The 18,356-nt window shown below is 47.7% G+C and overlaps 1 protein-coding gene across 1 annotated transcript in view; it reads left to right on the forward strand.

Annotated features, from left to right (window-relative positions):
• The window catches only part of Smurf1 (SMAD specific E3 ubiquitin protein ligase 1), a 92,945-nt gene that overhangs the window by 52,438 nt on the left and 22,151 nt on the right, over positions 1–18,356 (forward strand). The window contains exons 2-6 of the mRNA XM_051162972.1: positions 12,941–12,979; positions 14,270–14,378; positions 16,052–16,185; positions 16,344–16,409; positions 17,591–17,666. Of these exons, the coding sequence (XP_051018929.1) occupies positions 12,941–12,979; positions 14,270–14,378; positions 16,052–16,185; positions 16,344–16,409; positions 17,591–17,666 (424 nt within the window). The remainder of the gene's footprint in view (positions 1–12,940; positions 12,980–14,269; positions 14,379–16,051; positions 16,186–16,343; positions 16,410–17,590; positions 17,667–18,356) is intronic.

Raw genomic sequence — 18,356 nt, forward strand, 5'->3', positions numbered from 1 at the left:
ACAACCTCCGCCTCCACATTTGAGCCCCGCCTTGGTAGGAAGTGGGAACTCGGGATGCCAACATGGTCACACACCTCACTGTGCTCTCTTGGTGCTGGGGTTGATCGAACCAGATCTGTGTACTGGAGGCAAGAGCATTCTCAGCCTCTGTTTGCCTTTTTAAGTGGAAAAAAAGGCAGCACAGCTAACAGAACAAGCAAACAGACATCCTCACAGCCCTGTGAAAACTATTTTGTGAATCAATTTTTGAAAGCGTATATACTGAGGATAGTCTTGGGTTTTCTGTAATTTTTTTGCTATTATGTCTTGAACCTCATCCCTTTTTCAGTTGCTTTGTCCTCTTCTGGTGTATTTATGCACTGACCTGGAGCAGTGCCGTGGTCAGCCTTTGAGCTGGCTGATGGCGAGAATCATAAATGGCATATTAATAACCCAAGCAGAGGCTGCATGGGGTGAGCTAGCATAGCATTGGCAACTGGCTAAGAAGCTGACGAGAACACCAGCTCCTAGCCCTCCCCTCTCTTCTACAAAGTCATTGATAATGTGAAAGGTAAGATTTTCCTCATGAATGTTTTTCATATAGTCAATTGGAAGGAAATAAAAACATTACAACCTTAAAGTAAGAAAATTATGCCTTATTTCTTAATATTATTCTCAGCTTTTTTGTAACAACTTCAAGTTGCTCACACTGTCCTTGAATTTGCTACAAAGCTGAGGTTAACCTTGAACTGCTAATACTTTGACTTCTGCTGGGATTATAGGTATGTGCCCTTGTGTCCAGATGTGAGTTTTTGTTTTTGAGACAAGGTCTCACTTTATAGCCCTAGCTGACCTGAAACTGTAGACCAGGCTGGCCAGTAGTTTATGGAGAACCACTAGCCTCTGTCCCCTGAGTGCTGGGATTAAAGGCATGCTCTACCTCACCTAGCAAAAAACCTACTGTGTGTGTACATGTCCTCATTGACTTGCTGTGTGTGCATGTGGAGGCCTCATGTTTTGAACTCAGGTCATCAGGCTTAGTGGCAGATGCCTGTACTCACGGAGTTATTTTACTAGCCCCTGTTTTGTCTTTTTATTTGTTTGTTTGTTTGTTTGTTTGTGGTGCATTGTATCTCATAGTCCAGGCTAGACTTAAACTCAACGTCACCAAGGATGACCTTGAATTTCTAATCCTCCGTCATGTATCATGCTGGACTTGGAAGTGTGTGCCTCCATGCCAGATTTCTACAGTGCTAGGAGTCACCCCACCAACCCATACTCCATTGTGTATGATCCGTCATGGAAGAGCAATACATCCTCCAGACAGGGTCGTACTATACAACCTGTGCTTTTTGTCCTTTCCTGTTTGTTTGTTTGTTTGTTTGTTTTAATCATCTGAGAGCTTTCCCAGTCCCAATGGACATGAGCTCTGGCTAGAGTCAGTGAACCAGTATTAATACGTCACTGTTGGCTGGGGTCCTTGCGGTCTTGAGGTTTCCCTAGTCTTTCAGAGTGTTCTTTTTCACTCCTTGGGCTCCTCTTGGGGAGACAGTCTTTCAACCTTTTCTTGTTAGGAAGCCTGGGCAGTTTCTAGACATACTAGCTGAGTGTTTTGTGGACTTACTCAGTTGTTGGCTGTCTTTCCCACTAAGAGACTGTAGGAGGCAGATCCCTTGGGTACCGCTGTCATGTGCCATGTCACATGCTGCACTAGCAATGGGACTTAACAGTGCTGACTGTGACTGTGGCCACTTGGTTATAGTTGGTTGTGTTGATTGCATCCCCACTCTAAAGGCATTCTGTTCTGCTCCTTGCATACCTGTCGGTGTTTGGGTGTGGGCAGTTCTGCAACATTGTGAGGTCGGAGTCAGCCTCATTGATCTGGAGTGCCTCTGCGCATTCAGATGTCTTCGTTATTACTTTAATTACTTTACTGCCTCATTTAGCCATATCAGTATGACTGCTTCATGGACACTGATGGTCCTGTTTTGGTTAAAGCTTAGTATTGCCTTGTTTCATTGTATAGAACATTCCAGGCTGGTCTTTATGAGCTGTTAACTGACTCCTCCATCCTTTGGAATGATTCAGCCAGTCTGGGCTGATCTCCCTTTAAAGCATTTTCTTTTTAATTTTTATTATTTTATATGTATGAGTATATGGTCTCTATGTATGCCCCTGTACCATGTGACCTAGAGCCCAGGAGAAGGCCTGGGGAATTGAACCTAGGTCCTCTGGAAGAACAGTACTTGTTATAACTGCTAAGCCATCTTTCCAGCCCATTGATCTCCCGCCCCCCTCTCTTTTGAGATATTGTCTTGTTGTGTTACCCAGGCTGGCCCTTAACTCCTGTGCCTAAGAGGACCTCCTGTCCCACCTCCCCCTCACCCGTAACTGAACCATTTAGAGCCATGCCTGGCTCCTGCATGCATTGTGCACTGAGGCACATCTGCATCTCAGTGGTTTGTCTCTTACTTGTCGCTCTATGACCCTGGAATGGTACTGTGAACAGTGATATATGCATACTTCATACATGCATTTCCATTGGCTACATACCACAGGGTAGCCTGGTGGCTCATGATCAGCTAAAAGAAGACGCTTTTGAAGGATCTTCTCCTTTCTGTCTTTGGACACAGTGCTTTGAGCATCTTAATGTTGGAAACATTGTCCCGTTCTGAGCATGGTTCTTTAGTGCAGCAGCAGACTCCAGTGTCCTGTTGGAGCTTTAACTCATAAAGTAGATCAATTAAGAAGCTTTTTTTTACATTTGCTTTCTGTGGGGAGGAATGCACATGCCACAATGTGCTTGTGGACATTAGAGGACAGGAGTGGGTTTTCTCCTTTCTCCCTGTGGGTCCTGTCCTCAAGCTTGGTGTCTTTACCTGCTGAGCCCCAGCCCCAGATAGATGGGTGCTGATGAGTCATCAGCTCTGCTGGGTCATCCTGAGCAGTAGCGTTGATCTCGGCACCTGTTTTCTTATCTACTGTCGTTTATACTACCTGATTTATACTATGAGTGATGGCTAGCTAAGTAATTACACTGTATGCAAGATAGCCCTGAGTGCTTAGGTGTTCTGAAACCTACGCAGGAAAGAAAGGCCAGAGGAGCTTGTTGTAGCTGGTGATAGATATGGGGGGGGGGTCTCCATGGCATGTGTGTGCTTTCATAGCATGTCACCTTGCTGAGCCTCGTCCCTCTCCAGAGGCAGTTCTCTTGGCCTTCTACATGTGGCTTTGGTAATGTAGTACTTAGGCTGCTGAGATGGGGCAGCAGCCAAGAGAGAACATTCTGGCAGTGCTGTTTCTCACTGTTATTTACTCTCCCCCTCACCCCCACCCCCATTTATCTGGTCTGATGATGGAATTAGAGACCAATTACGTTCACTTTTTATCTGTAAAGTCACCCAGCCATCCCCTTTACTCTGAGCGTTTAAATTGGCTCCATCAAAAGAAAGCTATGTCTTAGATGCATGGACAGTTTCTAGGAGCCAGGTATGGTGGTGCATGCATGCCTGTAGATCTGGCATTCTAGAGACTGGGCTTCAGCTTCTAGGCCAGCCTGGGCTACACAGTGAGAGACATTGTTCAAAAGAGGCGGGGTGAGGGGTGGGGTTAATTCCAAGGGTAGAATTAATTCTGTTATCTTCTGGGGTGATGATCAGATCCATTTTGCAATTGAGAGACAGCTAGGGGTTAAAGTTCTTTGCTTTTTTAGAAGGTTTGTTTTTTATGGTACAGCTTTAAAGAGGCCGGACCACGCCTAAGACGTCAGTTGTAAGCTACTGTAAAAAGTACAAAAAACTGAGAGTGATCTTAGTTCACTTTGCTTAAAAGTCAAGCCCTTGGGGTCTGGCAAGGACAAGCAGCCTTTGTGTCTGTTCCTGCCAGTGTCCTCAGCTCCCGTCAGACCTTGGTGTGTGGTCCACCAACAGTAACTTGTTGGTTAAATGGAAAATGACATTGCAGTTCAGAACCCACAGATCTTCCCAACTGTGACTTATTAAGCTGTTTAGGACAGGGCCCACTCTCATCCTCTCTCATTCTCTCTCCCACCAAGGTTTCACATCGCCTAGGCTAGCTGCCAACTCTCCACAGAGCCAAGACACAAACCTTGAACTTCTGACCCCTCCCCTTCCCCTCCCACATGTTGGCATTTCAGGCATGCGCCATCATGCCTGGCTTTTGTGATGCTGATGGTGGAACATGGGACTTCATGTATGCTGGGCAAACATTCCCGCAGATACATTCCTAATCTGAGCTTTTTCGGCTCTTAAACCTTAGTTTTCTATGACCAATGAAATGGTGGTAGAGTTGTGGCCATCTGGTGGAACCGTGATGGTGGTTAGCTGTGCTGCACGGGCAGTGCCTGCTTACCCTGTGACTAGCTCCACTGAAGAGAAGTAGGTTGTATTTTTAAATTCTCACATAACAGGATGTGCCAACAGCCCAGCACATTCCATTGATAAATTTCACTGAATACTTCCGGCGAGGGCATGGATGGGTTAGACGGTTGTCTGGGTGACAGTCTGTTCCCCGGGATGGTGTTGGAAGCACCTGCTTTGCAAAGCACTTGCTCATTAGCTCCTGGCTATAGAATTACCCTGAGCTCTTTAGGAGATGGGTGACAACTAATGATTGCGGGATGCATTTGGGGGATTAATAAGCACTGTCCCACATGTGGTTTTTCAATTAGTGATACTGGAAAGGAGAAGTAAATTATATATGGAGACAGCATTCAATAGCTAATGATTTCTGAATACTTCTGGGTTATAGTATTTAACTAAAACGTCCACTGATAAAACACAAGTCTTCCTTTAGTTCAAGGGAAGGAAATCTGTCTTTACCTCTAAGTGCCCTGATTTTATGGACCACTGTTGAGAAATGTCCTGGTGATAGGAGAGAGATAAGACCTGCATAGTGTCTTTGTGACTTTTCTATAGCTGTGACAAAACACCATGACCAAGCCAACTTATAAAAAGAGAGCGTTTAATTTAGGGTTCATGCTTTGGGGGACTAGTGGCCATGGCCATCATAGTGTGGACATGGCAGCAGTGAGGCATGCATGGCACTGGAGAAGTAGCTGAGAGCTTGTGTGTGATCCACACACAGGTAGCGGAGGGAGGGAGGGAGAAAGGAAGAAGGCAGAGAATGCTAACTGGAAATGGCTCTGGTCTTTCAAACCTCAAAGTCCACCCGGTAACACACCTCCTAATCTTTCACAAACAGTTCAAACAACTGTAAACCAAGTGTTCAAATATATGAGCCATTAGGGGCCATTCTGACTGAAACCACCATGGATGGAAATGGTTCTACTGAGACAGGCTCTAATTGAGACTGGTTTCCTATCTCCCAAAGCTATGGGGTACAATAAGTGATACTTGAAAAGAAATGATAAAAAAACGGAGCTCTGCAAATTATGTCCTGTGAGAACAACTTCTTTTGCCAGGAAGGGGCCATACTGTTTCAGGGGGCCAAACCCAGGGGATTAAAAAAAACAATATTTAGGGGTTACTGTGTAGCTCAGCAATAGTGTGCTTTCCTAGAATCCCTAGGAAGGGGCTGGAGCATGGCTCAACTGTGAGCACCTACTTGCCTAGAATCCCCCAGTGAGGGGCTGGGGTGTGGTTCAGTGGTAGAGCACCTGCCTAGAATCCCCCAGTGAGGGGCTGGGGTGTGGCTCAGTGGTACAGCACCTGCCTAGAATCCCCCAGTGAGGGGCTGGGGTGTGGCTCAGCGGTAGAGCCCCTGCCTATAATCCCCCAGTGAGGGGCTGCGGTGTGGCTCAGGGGTAGAAGACTTGTCTACCAGGCACGAGGCCTTGGGTTTCATTATTAGTACTGCACAAAGTAAAATTTAGAAACCATGTAGCTCAAATGTGAGTTTTCTTAGACTTCAGCATCCAAACAAATCCTTAGAGCGCATACCTTAAGGTGTAATGGCTCTGTCCATTCATGAGACTTTCTTAAAAGTTCCAAACATCTTTGGGATTTTATTGCATTCTTTTGTCACATACTTTCCTTTCCTTTATTGTAAGAGCACCTCAGGCTTGAAACTACAGAGTATTCTTTTCTTCTGCTAAAGTTGTCAGTAATGCTGCCATAAGAAATGCAGCTTATTCTGAAGAATAAACTCTGTTGGATGGCAGGATGCAGGGCCGCTGTGCTTTGAACTCTGGTCTTGGGAAGTTGTCACAGGACCCAGGTGTGTCCCTGAAGAGGCTCTTGCAGATCAACTGCCTTCATTCATTCAGCCAGCCAAGCATGTGCTTCATTCATCTCAGCATTTACTGCTCACTGGTTTCCTACGCCCTGTGCGGTGTTTAGGTGTGATGGCTCAGAAGACAGCCCTGTCCCTTTGAGTGTCTGTTCAGTGGATAGATAGGCAGTCCTAGGAAGCTGGCGAGACTGGGTTATTGCCTAGTTCATCTGCCTAGTAGCTGATTCTAAAGTTACCTCTGGGGGTAGCAGGTCCGCCTGGCCATGGGGACACATGGGAAGAAGGAAGTCACGGCCTTCTTTCCGGTGCAGATGGATGTCTAGGAGGTTACGGGTAGCAGGGGACTTGGTTTCAGCCTCTGAAGAGAACAGCAGTGTCTGATAATGAGTGGAGTGGATGAGGTGCCTGGAGCCTGTGAGATTAGCTTCATGGTACTAGGGTAGACCCCAGTGTGCAGCCACCGGATCAGACACTTTAACCCACCAAGTTAGAGAAGCAGCCCTGCCCTGGGCTGGGCTGCCACATCCTGTGAGAGTGAGTGCAAGTGATATATATATACATACTTTCAGTACATTTTACTCTGTGGGGGGGGCGGTGTGGATGGAGCGGGGGACAATTTTTGAAAGGCAATCAATCGTCTACTACTTAGTGGGGCCTGGGATTTGAACTCAGGATGTCAGGCTTGCTGGCAGAGTATCTTTTACTCACTGAGCCACCTCCTCAGCCCAAAAGAGCGTATTAAGTGATACAGGTGTTCACAGGTGGCAGTAGTGGGTAGAGTGTCGCGACAAGCAGGGCAGACAACCTCAGTCCCAGCAAGGAACCCAGGTGGCCATGCTCTTAACAACCTCCCTCACCTACAGGTTCTGGGGCGTGAGTGCAGCTCAGCACTCCACACTTCCCTGGCAGTAGTTCTCGGGCGTTTCTGTTCCTTTGTAACTTGACGCAGGGAGAACACAAGTTTTGTCAGTTTAGTGGTGTCTGAAGAGTTCATGTGTGATGGGAAGTTGCTGAGGGCCGGGGAGAGGTGTTTTGGTAGGTTGCTCATGCAGTAGTCAGCTCTGCCCTGTGCTGCGGTTTCACTCCCAAGTCTATTTAGATATAAGCTGCAATGTGATTAAGCGTGTATTTATTTATTCGTTAATTCATTCTTTGTCTTAAAATATTTTGTTGAAAAGGAAAGAAAAGAGAAAAGAATATGCATGGTGGTGGTGGTGCAAACTTTTAATCCCAGCATTCAGGAAGCGGAGCTACGTGAATCTCAAAGTTCAAGGACAGCCAGGGCTACACAGAGAAACCTGGTCTTGAAAAACAACAAAACAAAACCACATTTGTTTGTATGTGTGCAAGTGCACTTGGAGGCTGCAGGAGGGCGTTGGACCCTTGAGCTAGCTAGCACAGTAGCAGGCTCTGTGCCTGCTGACATCAGTGCTGAAAACTCAGGGCGGAGGACCAGTCTGTGCTCTTAGCCACCGAGCTGGCTCTCCAGCTCTCATTTTGCCACTTAATACACATTTAGGGATTTCCTGAGATTGTAGGAGAATTTACGGGCACTGGCTTTGGGACAGCAGCCTCGAACTCAAGAGCCTCATGCCCTGCCTTGGGCTGTACTTAGTCCCTGTCAGTTGAACACTGGGGCTCATCATGTAGCCTGGGCCACCCGGAAACTCAAAATCCTCCTGCTCCACCTCCTGAGTGTGGGGTTATAGGCATGAATTATTTATATGGTGCTAGGGAGAAGCTACAGCGCTGTGTGCCCTGAGCGCTCTCCTCCAGCAGCTGAGCCGCACCCATGCTCTCTAACAGTTGTTTTTAGTAATGGGTTGTAAGCTTTACAACAATAGTTTTCAGCATAATTTCCTTCCTTCTTTCCTTCCTTCCTTCCTTCCTTTTATTATTTATTTGCTTCTTCTTCACAGGCCCGTTATGTATGTTCATGCCATAGCCACTGTCACTACCAGACCATTTCTAATGGTGGAAACCTTCCCCTTCAGAGAAACCCACCTCACTGGGGTGGCAAGACTACTTGCATTATGAGCGTTCAAGCCATGTGGTTCTTCACCCCACGCCCTTCCTTCTAGAGGCAAGATCTCAGAGAGGCCTGGAACTCTTGATTCATCTGCCTCACAGCATGCTTGTGCCACCATGCCCCCTTCAGCCATGTACTTCTTAAAATGTGATTACAAGGGAGAGAATAGGTCACAGGTGGATGGAGCAGTAATTACCAGGACAGTCAAGACGTTTATGTCAATGTGGGTATCCACACAGTATGGCCAGGGTGTTAGTGTTAAAGCCGTTGATGTCCGTTTGTCTCGTTTAATTAAAGAACATTTTAAGATGAAAAACTGACAAGGGCCTGGTGTCAGAATGTGGCATAGCTGCTTAACTGTACCATTGTCTGTCTGTGCTCTTTGGGGCTGGGGAAAGTGCTGCCTGGGGGATGCTGTGGAGATCTGGTCTGAGTGAGGCTTCATGGGGGAAGTGCCGGGCAACTGACGTGAGTAGCCGGTCGCAGGTCTGGGGTAGCCAGGAGTGGAGAACAAGGAGTAGTGGGGAGGCCATGTGCCGCGAGGGCGTGGGAAACCTCAGAACACAGGGAGGAGTCTAGCACGCAGTGTGATGTAATACAGAGTTGACGAACAGACAAGTGATGGCTCAACAGATGCACCTGTGGCCAGGCACGGTGTTGCACACCTGTAATCCTAGCACGTGAAGGCTGAGGCAGGAGGATGGCAAGTTCATGATGAGTCTGGTTACGTAGTTTCATGCCAGCCTGGGCTACATGGTGAGACTACCTGGTGACGCACAGGAACAGCTAGGTGCAGTGGTATACACGTGTAATCCTAGGGCTGGGGCGTGGAAACATGTTGGGAGATCTCTGGGCTCCTGCTGGCTAGTCTAGCCAAAGCATGGAGCTGTAGATGCAGTGAGAAACCCTGACAAAAACCAGACAAACAACAACAAAACCCAAGTCACCTGGTAAAGACACTTGCCTTGCAAGTCCAGATGACCTGAATTTGATGACAACATTTCACAGAAGGGTGAAAGGAGGAACTAACTCCACAAAGTTTTTCTAGAGGACCCACATGAAACTTGAGCTACATCTGTGTTGGGGCCCTAGATCCAGTCCATGCAGGGTCCTTGGTTGGTGCTTCAGTCTTAGCAGGCTCCTCTGGGCCCTGGTTACTCGGCTCTGTTGGTCTTCTTGTGGAGGCGCTCCTGTCTCCTCCAAGTTCTTTTCTCCTTCCCCCCAGTTTTCCACAAGACTCCCTACACATCATCCAGTGTTTGTGAGTGTCCACATCTGTTTGGAACCACTGCTGGGTGGAGGCTCTACTAGGCTCCTGTCTGCAAGCATAGCAGAGTATCTCTTAAGTGTCAGGGGTTAGCTCTCTCCCATGGGATGGCTCTTGGGTCGGGCCAGGCATTGGTGGACACTCCCTCAGTCTCTCCACTATCTGCTCTATCTTTATCCCTGCTCTTCTCCTAGGCAGGGTGGGTTTGCGGTCAGAGCTTTTTTGGGTGGGTGAGCTTAGATATTTAAGAGGACGAGAGAGGAGTTAAAAAGAATGCCGTGGACACACAAACACACAGTGCTGTAATTCCAGGGTTTAGGAGGCTGAGGTAGGAGGATTGCTGCCTCGAGTGTAAGACCATTGTGAGCTATGCAGTGAGACTCGATCCCCCAAAAGAAAGTTTAAAGTTGCAGCAACAGTTTCTAGAAACTGAGACTAGGAAGCTAGTAAAACAGTGACACAAGTTTGGCCATTTCTCAGGCCAGAATAAAGCTCTCAACTTCTGATGTGGATGGTATGTTGTCACAAATAGCCATTTTGTGAGCAAAAACGCCTCCCTCCCAAACTTTAAGGCTCAGGGAACGTGGTTACTCTTAGCGTGGCCACAGCTTGGGAGAGCAGTGGAATATGCTTAGGAGACCATGGGATGCAGGAGAGGGGGCCAAGGACCAGGCCACTTCAGAGCTGGAAGCAAGCCTCGCCTGGTGCTGCACACCTGCAGGAGTAGAGACTAGGCAATAGCGGGCATAAGGAGCAGTGATCCCAGCACTGGGAGCTGGAGGGAGGGTCTGCAGTCACAGTCGCCCTGAGCTGTCTAATGGGTTCAGGGCCAGCTTGGACTACCTGAGACCCAGGCTCTATGAAAACCAAAACCAAGAGCTGAAATGGCGGCAACCGCGCAGTGGTCTGTTTTGAAAAATAAGTCAAGTTTTCCATAAATTTCTTTCCTTTTCTTTGTCTTTTTACTTTTTTAGACATTACAGTTCTCGTGTAGCCCAGGCTGGCCTCTGTCTCATTACATAGCTAAGGATGACCTTGAACTCCTCATCCCCCCATCCCCACCCCCCACCCCTGCCTCTACCTCCTGGTGCTGGGATTACAAACCTTTATGAAGTGCTAAGGATCAAACCCACAGCTTTGTGCATGCTAGGCAAGCACTCTACCATCCGAGTCTCAACCCCAACCTGAGTAAATGTCTTCGACTCATTGCCGTGTCCCCAGAGTCCCACGTGTAATTAGTGCATAAATGAATTTGTTTAAAAAACAAAGGACAGAGCCAGACGTGGTAGTGAACGCATTTAATCCCAGCACTTGGGGGCGGGGGGAGTGGTGGCAGGAGCATGTCTGTGAGTTGGAGGCTAGCCTGGACTACATAGCAAGTTCCAGGCCAATTGGGGCAACAGAGGGTGGTAAAAGTGGCCACTCTGTGCAGCATCATTTTGGACTGTAGGAAGAGTGAGCTCCCATTATCCCGTATCCCTCCTGTGTCGGCAGGAGGATCAGGAGAGGCCAGAGACTGCAGGTTGGCAGCTATTGCTTTAGCAAGAGAAGTTCCGTCTCTTTAGATTCAGTGACCCTCAGTGACCTGTACACAAACCGAGGCAAAGTTTTCTTGACACTAACGTTATTACCAAGACTGTCTCCATTTTATGATGTAACCAAATTCCACTGGAATGAGCTCAAATGAAACCATCAGTAGCTTTGTAAATATGAATGATGATTCTTAGGTTTGAAAAGTGAGATCAGAATTACTCCATTCAGGAGTCGTCAGGCTCCAGGGCCCCAGAAAACTGGGGCCCAGCTGTGGCAAGTGAGTAATGTGGAGGTAGAGGTCAAGGTGTGCTAGGTTCAGCTAGGACTGCCTCTGTTTGCGCAGGTCTCCTTAGGAAACATTAACGTAGTACCAGCCTTCCGCCGCCACACAGCCTGTGGCTCCACTCATCAGGAATGTTCACAATTAAGCAAATTACCAGCACCAAAAAACAGACCAGTTGTTGCCTCAGGCTGGAAAGTTTGAGGTGATGGACGTGGCTGCTAATGGGACAGCAGTTCTTTGGGGACAGTAAAAAAAAAAATTTGAAGATGGATCATGGTGATAGCTGTGCATGAGAAACCATTGGGTTATATGGTGTCTGGAGTCGGGGAATTGTGTGGTGTGTGGATGGCATCGCTATAGCTGTTCCTTAAGAATGAAGTGGAAAAGTAGACAGTGCAGTTTGAACATAAAACAGCATATCCCTGAAAACTAGCAAGATTTGTGAAACAGTACAACAGGGAAGTGGATTGTGCATCTTCTCAGTGCTTCCACCGTGTGGCAGATGTGTGGCAAGGTACACCAGCTATTCACTTAGCATCTGTCTGTCTGAGCCTGGCCACGTCGCTCAGGCTGGCGGGAACTCATTAGCTAGCCCAGGTTGAACTCATGGTCCCCTGCTTCAGCCTGGTGGTGGCCTCCACTACAGATGTGAGGCCTTCACTCAGAAGATAAGGATACAATTAGTTACGTTCTCGCTGTCCTACCTTCTTTAAAAAGTTACTACATTTATTTATTTATGTGGGGGATGGTACAAGGGCAGCTCACCCAAAATCTTGTGGGAGTGTCCTTCCACCTCTGGGTCCTGGGGAATTGAACTCAGGGTGTCAGGCTTGGCAGGACGCACCTTTCTCCCCTGAGCCTTCTTGCCAGCCTTTTCCTCTTCCTCCTTTTTTGTTTTTTGTTTGTTTGTTTGTTTGTTTGTTTGTTTGTTTTGAGACAGGATTTCTCTCTTTAGCCCTAGCTGTCCTGGACTCACTCTGCAGACTAACCTGTCTTTGAACTTAAACGATTCCCCCTCCCTCTGCCTTCCAGAGTTGTGGTGTGCACCATCACTGCCTGGATCCTGTACAACCTTCTAAACATACAGCCTTACTTTTTCCCACAATATTCTGTTCATAGCTGTGTTTTCTACTATTCTTTCCTGTCTTCTAGTCTCCAGTGTACCAAAGTTTATGTTTGCAAAAGTACAGGATAATGTATGGCTCAGCGACAGACTGTATTGCCTAGTGGATGCAAAGCCTCTCCTCTCCCTCTCTACCCCCCCCCCCCCACACAGTTAGTTTTCAGAATACCCAGAATGCATAGCTGCCTATGTTGTTAGCAGCTCTGTAAAGGTAAATGCACTAGCTCTTTAAAAATTAGTGTTTGTGTAAGCTTTAAAACATACCAGTAATTCCATCTCTGTGTTTGTGCATTTAATGTTTTAAGTTTAAATTGCAGTGTTTAAATTTGTTGATTCCCCAACTTGAGGAAAGATACTTTTCCGATAGTTGCTAGGGATGTTTATCTAATGTGACACTAAGCTTGAGAGATCACTGGCACATTAACTTCTGTCATTTCCCCCTCCCATTGCAAACACTAAGTGCCATGGAAGTCTGCTCTATCAGTGCTAACTACAGTGTTTGTTTGTTTTCAGTATTATGTGCCAAGAACCTTGCAAAGAAAGACTTCTTCAGTAAGTATCATCCAGCTTTGCTCTTGTATAATGCGATTTATGTACTTCTGAAAATTAATTTTTACATGTGTGTATGTATATGCACACACATGCTTGTGTCTGTGTGTGTTTCCCACAGCGTGCATGTGGTGGTCCAAAGACAGCTTGCAGGAGTCACTTCTCCCCTTCCTCCATATTGGTACCAGGGATTGAATTTAGATCTTCTTGGCTCTGATATTTAATTTTTTTAAACATGAATGTAGTTTTATAAAAGTCTAGGAGTCCAGGGCTTGACAAACATTTCCCAGCTGCACACAGCATCAGTCTCATCCTCCATCCCAGCATGCCCGTGTCCCCTGCTTCCTGACCTAGTAGCTGGTAGGACCCTGCACTTTGCTGAGTGGGGTCATGTTCTCTGCTCCAATGCAAATGAGGCCTTTCCGATGTAAGTGGCTTGACTAAAATTGCCAATCCAATTTTGCAAATTAAATCCCATTTTAACATATCTGTAATGGGAGGAACTATAAAGTAGTGAGGGCCGTGGCCCTGAGTGTGCCTCACCCACAGTGAAGTCAGCGCCTACAGCCCTGAAAACTCTCACTTCCCGGTCCCCAGGGGCTCAGTGCTTAAGTGGCATCATCTACACTTTCAAGATGAAGAGACTTCGGCTCAAAGGCTTTATCCAAGTGGCCAGGGAACTCACAGCCAGCCCGTTCCAAAACCTCCCATGTTGCCTTGCCACTTGTCAGCTGCCATAAACCTGTCAGATTCATATGCTAGCATTTAGGGACTTAGCCCAATTACGACTTGGGGACTCTATGATGCCATAGCTAACACAGGCAGAAGGCCAATAAACAAAGTTTCTGGGGACTGTGACTATCCAGAAGTGTACTTCCTCACAGATCCTGTTCCTACATTTAGTCTCTTTAATGACTGCGAGAGGTGGGGCTGGCTGAGAGAGACGACACATGGCTTGGAGTGTCTGTGTCCCATCCCTCTCAGCAGCAGCTCACCACCTGCAGGAGATCTGACACTTGTACCCACACACATGTACGCAACTGTAGCAATGTAGAACTCACTGGCGACGGACATTTGAATTTGAGCCTGTTTTCAGGCTCTTCTGATAATCCAAGTGTGACGGAGTGCGGCATGTCTCAGACTGTCTTTGCTAATGAGGACTGACCGTCAAAGCGAGATGAGTGAGCAGTGCCCCTTTGCCCCAAGGGGTGATCTTGCCGGTCTCTGCTTGTAGGATGCACTGTGCAGGTAGACTGTCCTCTCATCTGAGTGTGTCTGCTCTCTCTCCCCCAGGACTTCCTGACCCCTTTGCCAAGATTGTAGTGGACGGCTCTGGGCAGTGCCACTCAACCGACACTGTGAAAAACACCTTGGACCCAAAGTGGAACCAGCACTATGACCTGTGAGTGAAACCTCCCATAAGGCTCTGGGGCTGCGGGTAAGCAGGTGTCAAACTTTGAAGAGACACAACAAACACACTTAGAGAAAGAAAAAGGATGGCTGACTTTTTACTGATAGCTAAAGGGATGGCCAAGCGAATTCTCATTGCCGACTCTACAGTTAACATCCTCTGGTGTTCTTGGCTTTTGTTCTCACGGGTTTTCACGATTTGTTGTTATCTTGGACATTTCAACCCTCCTTGTCATTTTTAGCAGAAAAACAAAAAAGAGCTATGATTCATGCCTGAGAATGCTTTTTTTTTTTTCAGTGAAACAATGTTTTTTTGGTACTAATGTTCTCTACCCAACCCATCGTACAGTTTTGTATACTCATTCCAAATTTAGGATCCTGTGTTTATACGGACCCATGTCCCCACATAATGATTAGTAACACAAATTGCCCTGTGTGTGCATGCATGGGTGGGGTTGTTAGTAGTAGTTACATTTTGTGATTTTCTTCACATGGCTGGGAATGTAGTTGCCTCCATCTTGATAGTTCTCCCTGTGGACGACCCCTAGCACTGAGTAGGTTCTGATCTTGCGTGTGCCTTTGTGCATTTTGGATGGACCGCGGGACAGTAAGGAGCCCCGTGTTCTCTGTTAAGCCTGGGCCGTGGCCTTCCAGAAGTCCAGAGCGTAGTCAGCCTCTTTACAAGACCTTACCACGTGCTGGGCCTGCTGGAACAGGCCTGTAGTCCTGGCACTTTGGGAGGCTAAGGCAGGTGCATTGCAGGTTGAGGGCCTGCCTGGTTTACAGAGCCAGTTGAATCTAGCGGTTACATGGGGAGACATAAACACAAACACATACAGACCAAGGCAGTGACTCCACCAGAGTTCAGCTTGGAGTTACTTACAGGAGGATGGCTAAGGGGTGACTTAGAGGAGGAGCAGCAGTTCTGAAAGCACCCCCTTCCCCCCCTTCCCCCCTCCCCCACCAGCACCAGTGAAAGCCCCTAGAAGGTGGGCCCTGTTCTCTGCAAGACCTGCAGGCAGCTTAGCAGCTTGGAGAGTCCCCTCTCCTCAGCAGTCCTTACCATACAACCTGGAAGGGGAGGGAGGGGCCTTGTTAATATGGTAAATTCAAGGACTTCCTGAGACTTGTGAGTTGCTTACTTCCTGTGTTTTATTGCAATTCCTTTAGAATTGCCTGAGTCTCAATAAGTCTCCTCATATAGGATATTTCACTTCAAGGATACTGCTTCCCAACACCAGCATGGGCAACTTAGACTCCATCTCAAAATGTTGGTGTTGTTGTTGTTGTTTTTAAAAGGGGTGGAGTGGGATGGGATTCATCATGTGGCTCAGACAGAACATGTGCCTAATGTTCTTCACCCCTGCCAGGGAGAGGTCAAGGGTGTAGGTCAGTGGTGGAGTGCTTGCTTTGACCTGAAGGAGGCGCCCGGCTCCATCTTAGCACAATAAATAAATGAATAAAGGAAAAACAAAGTTTAAAACACTTACTACAGCATGGTTCCCAGCACTCAGTGCTTGTGTGTCTGGCTGGGGTCCTTTTCCTATGCTTGTGAGACACGGCCATCTCTATGTCCACCACAAGGATTCTGAGTCAGCCAGATGACTGTAGATGCGGCTGTCGTAGTTCAGAAGTGTGCCTGAACAAAACCGTGTGCTCCCGCAGGTACGTTGGGAAGACCGACTCCATAACCATCAGCGTGTGGAACCACAAGAAGATTCACAAGAAGCAGGGGGCTGGCTTCCTGGGCTGCGTGCGCCTGCTCTCCAACGCCATCAGCAGATTGAAAGACACTGGCTGTAAGAACCAAATGCTCTGCTGCCTCTCAGTGCAGCTGCAGAAAGCTTAGGAGGCACCCTTTTCTCTCTTTGATTTGTTTTGAAAGCTGAATACAGAATTCCTGCCTTCCTCCCTAGTTAACGATCCTTGGGTTAAGTTTTGAATTGTTTGTTTGCAGACCAGCGTTTGGATCTATGCAAACTAAATCCCTCAGATACTGATGCGGTTCGTGGCCAAATAGTGGGTAAGAATTTTCTCATCTGCATAAAGGGCACTTTGACGGAACCCGCCGTCCTGCTCCCAGTATGGATGGGGGACAGGCTCCCAGGGCAGACTACATCGGGCCATCTCTCCAGTACTAAGCCTTTCCTCTTGTGTGGTTTTCATTCTTTTCTCTGGTTCCCTTCATCCTGTCATTGAAACTGAGTTCATGTGACTCCAGTTGAGATGGGAGGTTGTGACTCATAAGTACCATGCTAATTACCACCAGCATGGACAGTTGGCTGTTAGGTTATGCAGGGGTAATATGAGCTGAGGCCACATGCCTGAAGAGTGGACTTGGGGCGGCCACATACGTAAGAGCTGGAATATATGGCTTCTCTGGGAAGCCCCATCCTATATGGCAAAAGCAAAGAAAATGTAGGACAAATTCCATGTAATGTGATTGCTAGTCAGAGGATTCCACTGTGTGGAGAGAGAGAGTAAAATGTGCTTATAGCGTTGCCTGGAGGCACGCCGAAGGAGTGACCTGTCCGAGTCGCCCGTCCCCTTGCCCACCCTGTTCTTGGCAGTGTTTTAGGGGAAAGCACATGTTGGCTGTGTGCACTGCACGGAGTCAGTGGAGCAGCAGCCAGGCTGAGTCACTCTGCGATGCCACATGCCTCAGGCCCCAGGACAGGGAACAGCGCATCTGTCCCGGAAGCCACTTCAGGAAAAAGTTCTCACGCACTGCATTCCCACTTGAATGTCTTCTCTCCTCTGTGGAGGGAGGTGTGAGGGCAGAAACCAAAACCCTGAAAACCTAGGAGCAAAACGTCTTTCTCGTCTGCACCAGTGAGGCGAGAACATGAATGTTTTTGGTTTTTGTTTTGTTTTAAGATCAATGGTGTTTGTTTGTACCTTCACTAAACATAAATCAAATCTTCTTAAGATGGAATAACTCAATGGAATTAAATATTGTATTCTATAGCTTGGGGGGGGCATGAGAAACCCAGCACCTCTTCTGCTTTCTACTTTCAAGGAGTGTTCAGATGATCTGTGATGTGTGCAGCTGTCGGCCTGAGATGCTTCGCACTGAAAGCATGGGCTTGCGTACTCCCCTCCTCTTTAGGGCAGGAGACATATGTTATAGTGTCAGTGGCGCGCTGTGCTACGGGGCACGGAGCAGCCCTGGGTTTTAATGCAAGCTTCTCTTTTGTGTTGTAGTTAGTTTACAGACTCGAGACAGAATAGGCAGTGGCGGATCGGTGGTGGACTGCAGAGGACTGCTGGAAAATGAAGGGTACGTACGCCTGCCATGATGCCAGCCGTTTTCTCTTTCCCCATAGAAGGAAACGCCAAACCGTATGTGACTGTGTAGGATAAACTGTGCTCCAGGCTGCTGGTTTATGAAGGAAGGTGTAACTAGCTCGGGGATTCTACCACAAAGACTCAGGAGCCAAGTCAGGGCTCCTCCTACCAGCTAGAGGTGACAATTTAGCTGGACATGGTGGATAGGACTGTAATCTCAACACTAAGGGGCCGGAAGCAGGAAGATCCCTAGTTCCAGGTGAGCCTGAGCTAGCGGGAGGTAGGGAGGAGGAGGAGGAGGAAGAAGAATGAGGAGGGGAAGGAGGAGCAGGAGGTAGGGAGGAGGAGGAAGAAGAGGCCACAGAAACAGCTAGCGTTTGTATGGGTCAACCTTGATGTCACTCCCTAGGACTCATGCACCTTGGCTTTTGAAATGGGGTCTTTCATTGGCTTAGGACCCACCAGTGAGCCCCAGGGATGCACCTGTCTCCTCCCCAGCGCTGGGATTACCAGCACAGGCTTCCACACCAGCTGGGCTTTGGTGAGGTCCCCACCGCTTACACAGGAAGCACTTTACCAGCGGAGCCATCTCCTCAGGCCCTGGATGTTAATCATAATTTATAAGACAGTTAGACATTTGAACATTGGCTTGCGTGTGATTTGCGGTGGTGGTGGTGTTCAT

This window comes from Acomys russatus, chromosome 19 (assembly GCF_903995435.1).
Source record: "Acomys russatus chromosome 19, mAcoRus1.1, whole genome shotgun sequence".
Classification (NCBI taxonomy): domain Eukaryota; kingdom Metazoa; phylum Chordata; class Mammalia; order Rodentia; family Muridae; genus Acomys; species Acomys russatus.